This window comes from Telopea speciosissima, chromosome 6, assembly GCF_018873765.1.
Source record: "Telopea speciosissima isolate NSW1024214 ecotype Mountain lineage chromosome 6, Tspe_v1, whole genome shotgun sequence".
Lineage (NCBI taxonomy): Eukaryota > Viridiplantae > Streptophyta > Magnoliopsida > Proteales > Proteaceae > Telopea > Telopea speciosissima.
Window position 1 is genome coordinate 23,202,041 of NC_057921.1, and position 6,440 is coordinate 23,208,480.

General features: G+C 45.0%; 1 protein-coding gene across 1 annotated transcript; it reads left to right on the top strand.

Annotated features, from left to right (window-relative positions):
* Positions 1–991: 991 nt before the first annotated feature.
* On the top strand, positions 992–1,585 carry LOC122665528. Its single transcript, XM_043861679.1, has one exon. The coding sequence runs from the start codon at positions 992–994 to the stop codon at positions 1,583–1,585; it is 594 nt and encodes a 197-aa protein (XP_043717614.1).
* The last annotated feature ends 4,855 nt before the right edge of the window (positions 1,586–6,440 follow it).

A 6,440-nucleotide genomic window follows, 5' to 3' on the forward strand; every position in this document is an offset into this window, starting at 1 on the left:
ATACCATCCAGGCAAAGCCAATGTGGTGGCAAATGCACTTAGTAGGAAATCACAAACCTTTTCCTTGGCAGCCTTAACAGTCAATGGGCAGCTCATAAAGGAAGCTAGAAGAATGGAGTTGGAAGTGTTAGTTGGTGATGCTACTATGTTATTCGCCGCCCTAAAAATACAACCCTCATTAATAGAGAAGATCAAAGTAGCCCAACCTGTTGATGCAGAATTTCAAAAAGTGATGGATGGCATTCGGAAAGAGACGCAGGAGGAATCAGATTTTACTTTATCCGAAAATGGCATCCTTCGATTCAGGGGTAGGTTGTGTGTACCCAATGTTGAGAAGTTGAGGGAAGAAATTATGAGTAAAGCCCATTGTTCTCCATACTCAGTACATCCCGACAGCACCAAGATGTACAAGGATTTGAAGCTACACTTTTGGTGGATAGGCATGAAAGCTGATGTGGCAACATTTGTATCGAAATGCCTCACCTGTCAGAAGGTAAAGGCGGAGAGACATAGACCCTACGGGTTACTACAGTCGCTTCCCATCCCAGAGTGGAAGTGGGAGCACATCACTATGGACTTTGTCACAGGGTTACCCCGCACAGTTAGCGGTGTTGATGCCATATGGGTGATTGTGGATCGGCTCACCAAGACCGCACACTTCATTCTGATTAAGGTAACTTACCCAATGGAAAAGCTAGCAAAGCTGTACATGGAGAATATTGTTCGCCTACATGGGGTTCTAGTAAGCATCATCTCCGATCGTGATCCCAGGTTCATATCCATATTTTGGGATGGTTTCCAGAAGGCTATGGGCACAATGTTGAACTTTAGCATGACCTTCCACCCATAGACCGATGGGCAGTCAGAGATGACCATACAAACACTGGAAGACATGCTCAGGGCTTGTGCCATTGATTTGAAGGGTAGTTGGGATGAACATATCTCACTTATTGAATTTTCTTACAACAATAGTTACCAAGCTACCATTGGTATGGCACCGTACAAAGCACAGTATGGCAAAAAGTGTTGGACAACACTGTACTGGGACGAGGTTGGTGAGCGAAGAATTTTGGGGCCCGAATTGATACAAGCCACATGTGAAAAGGTAGATTTGATTAGAGACCGAATCAAGGCTGCGCAGTCAAGGCAGAAAAGCTATGCTGACTTGAAGAGAAAGGACCATGAGTTCACTATAGGTGATAAGGTGTTCCTTCGAGTATCACCAACGAAAGGCGTGCTGCGATTCGGTAAGAAGGGGAAACTGAGCCCTAGGTACATCGGACCATATGAAATCTTGGCAAGGATTGGACCAATGGCATATAGGCTGGCACTGCCCCCATCTTTAGTCAGTGTTCATGATGTATTTCACATATTTATGTTGAGGAAGTACATTGCAGATCCGACCCACGTGTTGACCCAAGAATTACCTGAACTCTCCGAGGACCTGACTTACGTCGAGGAGCCTGTGAAGATTGTTGAGAGGAATGAGCATAATCTTCGAAATCCTGTCGTCTCTTATGTTAAGGTACGATGGAGAAACCATTCGGACGAGGAGGCATCTAGGGAGCGCGAGAGCGAGATTTGAGCAACGCATCCCCATCTATTCAACATGACAGGTACATCTTAATTTCGAGGACTTCTTATAAGATGGGGAGGATGTTAAATCCGTACCCAAAACCCGGTTTAAAACCCGGTTTGACCATCGGTCTGATTTGAACCTTTTATGTACAACCAGGAGCGGAGTATGCTCGTGAACTATGGGCCAGAATACTCAAGCCATCCCATAATATTGTTGACCGTGACTCGGGAGAAGTCGTCGAGGATAGGTACATCGACAGAGATAGGGGAAAGTTTGTCTTCGAGGGTGCATTCCTAGAATTTTCTTATTCCGAGGATCCGCCCGGCCCTCGCCTGGTGTACCCGTTCCCACTCCCAGATGATTGGGAGTAAGTTAATATCCTAGTAACTCATGAGTATAAATACTAGAATGGGCTTAGGACCTTATGTTCCTTCTAATCATATTATGGGCCTAGTAGTATAATGGGCCCAATAACTTAAAATAGACCTAAAGACCTAAGATAACCAAACATGACTTAAGACTAAAGTGAGGTAAATAGGGGTCAATCTACTATTCACCTCACAATTGAAAACCTAAATCGTGGAGAGGAAAGGAGAGAAGGAAAGAAAGAAGAAGAAGAAAGGAGAGAGGTGGAACCCAAGCTTGCTCTCCTACATTGGTGAGCATTCTCTCTCTCTCTCTCTCTCACTTCCTAATTTATAGACCTAAGGTTTGGAATTATGAGCCATGAATGCTTCACCTACCTTATTAGAAGAGCCATTAATGGCAAATTCTTGATGCTTAACTATGAAGCACCTAACCCTACCTTAAACCCATTCACCCTTCTCCATTTATGAACCCTAAGTTGGGGATTCACCTCCATTTATGGGTTTCACCAACCCTCATGGAAGACCGTAGATGTGTGGTTTGAGGGGTGTTAAATAACATTGATTAAAGACACTTCCAAACCCCAATACCCAAACCCATGAGTTCCCTTCCCATGTGTATTTTAATGGAGGAAAACCCAATCAATCGATCATTGGGTTTACAAACCCATGTTGGGGATGTGCTAAGGCACCTTGATTGAGTTGTTTTCATGGCCAAAGAGACCTCTAAAAACCCCTAAGAATACCCCATTTTACCCCAAGGTAAAACCATTCTCAGAATGGCATGAACAGCAAGACTAGCACATGGACAGGCACATGCAAGTGCCTGTCCTTGAGAAACTAGATCTGCCGGTGGGAAGTCCGAGAGGGACAGGTACATGGACAGGCACATGCAAGTGCCAGTCCCTAAGAAACTAGATCTGTTGGTCCCTGAGAGGGACAGACACATGGACAGGCACATGCAAGTGCCAGTCCCTGAGAACCTAGATCTGCCGATGGGAAGTCCGAGAGGGACAGGCACATGGACAGGCACATGGACAGGCACATGATATAGCCTTGCTGTATGTGTCAGTCCCCTATTTCAGCCTTGTTTGATAACTTATGGGGCCCAACTCTTCTAGCCCTAAGGCACTAATCTCTCCCCACGTTGTACACCCTCTTTAGGTTGACTGACCTGGCTCGGGGGTGCATTAGTACGTGGGACAGTGTACTTGGCATCGAACGCCTATTTTAAGAACTCCGTACTGACGATTGACTGAAAATCAAGGGAGTGAGTTAAGTAAACGTCTTAATTTATGGAATGTTTGTGTGTCGTGTCTTGCGAATGCCATTCATGCATGTGTGCTGTAATATATAATTGTTGGTAAGATATAGGATGATAAGATAGAGGACGATATAAATGTTTAGATGTTGATAGGACTTTACATTCTTGTCTTGCGATATTATTTATTTTATTGCACTATGGTGCGAATGGTATTGGATTTAGTTGTGGGACTCGGGTGCCGGTTGGTGCTGGACCTGGGGATTCCATAATATGGACTCACTCATGGCATATAGATCTAGGGCTTCGGAAGCAGGATCCAAGTGTCGGTGGGTGCGGGACTTGAGATTGTTGTACTTGAAATTGCATTAGAGTTGTCCATTGCATTAGGTGGAAACGGGATGGTGACCGGCCGACTGCCTTCGATATTCACATCTCGTACTTGTATATGTACGTATAGGCTAGAGGGGCGAGAGGATAGCCGGCCGACCGTATTTCGGTATCTATGGACTCGGTCTCTGGCTTATGCACATGCGTACCTCACTCATATAATAGGTGAATGCTGGCTAGGATAAATGTTTACCCTGTACTATGACCCTTACCGACAGGGGGTTAGGTGTTGGTCAAATCCGTGGGTTCCGACCGTTATTCGGGTATACCCACCCAGGAAGTTCGGGCATCGATCGTATTTTGGGCTGAACGCCAAGATGGGATTTGACTTGGGGGTTTTCGTATATCTCTTGGTGGAGACTGGTACGGCAGGCTTCAAGCGCAATTTGGGTTTGTCATCGCCGGTATACCACTCGTTTATGGTACCGATGTCGGGGATGCTACCTAAGGTGTTGCTATAGTACTATACCTGACTTAGTTGTGTGTTAGGTGGATAACAATAAAACTATACATCATCATTCATTCATGTAGCATGATTGTAAATTATATGTGATGTACGGTCTACCTTGGTGGTATAGGACACCTTGGTATCCGTCCATCATGTATGGTTTGCAGTCAACTCCATTCATTATTATTATTGTGTATGCTTGTATGGCTTAGCCACTCATTGGGCTCAGTTGGAGCTCACTCCTCGAGGAAACATATTTTTGGTTGATGCAGGTACATTCAAGCAGAGTGGCACAGAGTATGAGACTCCTGAGGCTGGTTATGTTGATTGGTGGGCTCCGGAGTTCGTGGAGCACGGACCACAGTGCTACTGTGATGTGTGCTCCTTGGCAGGACAGTGATTATTCATTTTTGATTTACAGGTGTATTCTTTTGATTCCTTTCACGATAGATGTATTATTTATATAGTAGGTAATACATAGGTCCACGTAGATTCTGTAAACTCTGATATTACTATTTTAATCTGTTTTAATCTTCTGTGGTCGTGTGTATGAGTTAATCCTGTTTACTGCATCTGTGATCTTGGCGGTTTAAGAGTGTATTGGTACACTCTGGTTGCATTCCCCGTGGTTCAGGAATGGGGGTGTAACAGCTTGGTATCAGAGCGTGATGCTCTACTATGGGATTAACTCGAGATTCATGCGACCTGATTTACTCTTTATTAGGATTGTGTAATAAAAGCCTTATCAACACATAAGATGTAAGAAACCAAATGAAAAGACAGAACTTAGTTATTGTGTCGATACGTCACTGACATGTACAAAAAAAAGGGTGGAGAATTTTTCATAGAACATAAAATGATCGAAGTAAAGTGAACAAATTACATACCAAAAAAAAAAAAAAAAAAACCAGGAAATACATATAGTCTTAATGGTGTTCTCAATGAAAAGCCATATAGGCAACAAAATGGGGAACAACTCTTAGACTTTCATCACTGATCTGCTGACGGTGGTGGTGTATCGGGAGAACCAGGATGCCTCGAACGATGCTCCATGTGAACCACCCTATCATGCATAGCTCCATACAGACTCTGAAGCTCTCTGATGGCAGCGATGCTACTCTGAAGCTCTCTGATGCTGGCGGCGTTACTCTGTACGACCTCAGTCAATGTAGCCAGCTGGGCAGCAATGAACCCCAAGCTAGGCTCTGCTACTCCTGAAGATGAGGCCTCAGCATTGTGCCTACTGGCAAGTCGGGTGCGTCCACCGCGGTGCCTAACTGGGGGAGAGGGCTCTCGACTGTGTTGATTTCCTGGGCTGCACTGATAAGCAAAGAATAGCTTGTGCCAGCTTTCAACTTGAGGGAGACACCGATGTTTGGTGGAAAAGTACTCGACCCATTCTCATGGCTCTTCATCCCAACCTCACTTGGGACCTATTCAAGACCGCCTTTTACGAGAGCTACTTCCCTTGGAACTTTCGAGAAAAGAAGGAAGCTGAGTTTATGTCACTTGTTTAGGGATCGAAGTCAGTACAAGAGTACCAACAGAATTATGAGGAATTACACCACTTCGCTCCTCCTTACCTCAGAGATGACCAAGGGAAGGCGAGCAGATTTGAGAGAGGCCTGAGAAACACTATTGGGGCCATAGTGTTGAGTCATAACCTCCAGCGGTATGCCGCAGTGGTTCAAATGGCGAAGTCCATTGAGGACCGATAGAATGAAACTTCTTACCCACAGTCTAGTACCGGAAAGCGGTCTGCATCTTCACAGAGAACTCAAGGGCCTAGCAAATATCCTCGACCATATTATGTGAACCCTGTGCCATTTCAGTATAGGAAGCCGGAGGCACCTCAGCCCATCAAATCTGGATAAGCTTCATCTGCACCCCAGTCATCTATGCCAGGAGCTCGTTGTTACAACTGCAACTAGTATGGTCATTTCTCTAAGTCTTGTCCGAGCAAGAAATCGGAGTCATCACATCCTCCAGCTCGACCACTTATGCCTCATCATTTCAGCGGCGCAATTCAACCTTACACTGGCAATAGGTTGCCTGGACAGGTGTATGCTGTCACTAAGGAAGATACGGAAAGCGCACCAGGAGTAGTGACAGGTATGACAACTATCTTATCAATAATAGCTGTTAGTTGTCTTTTCTCTAACCATGCATGCATGCCATGAAGTAAATTGTATCATGTGTCAGTTACTTTAACAATTTCTAATTCACCCGCACATGTGTTGTCTGATTTGGGGGCATCCCACTCGTTCGTATCCCCTTCTTTTGCAAAGGAGATGCACGTCTCCCCAAAGAACCTAACCCAGGGGCTAGCAGTCAGTACACCTACAGGTAGTGTTGTGCAACTAGACATAGTCTACGAGCCTTGTATGGTGGAAGTAT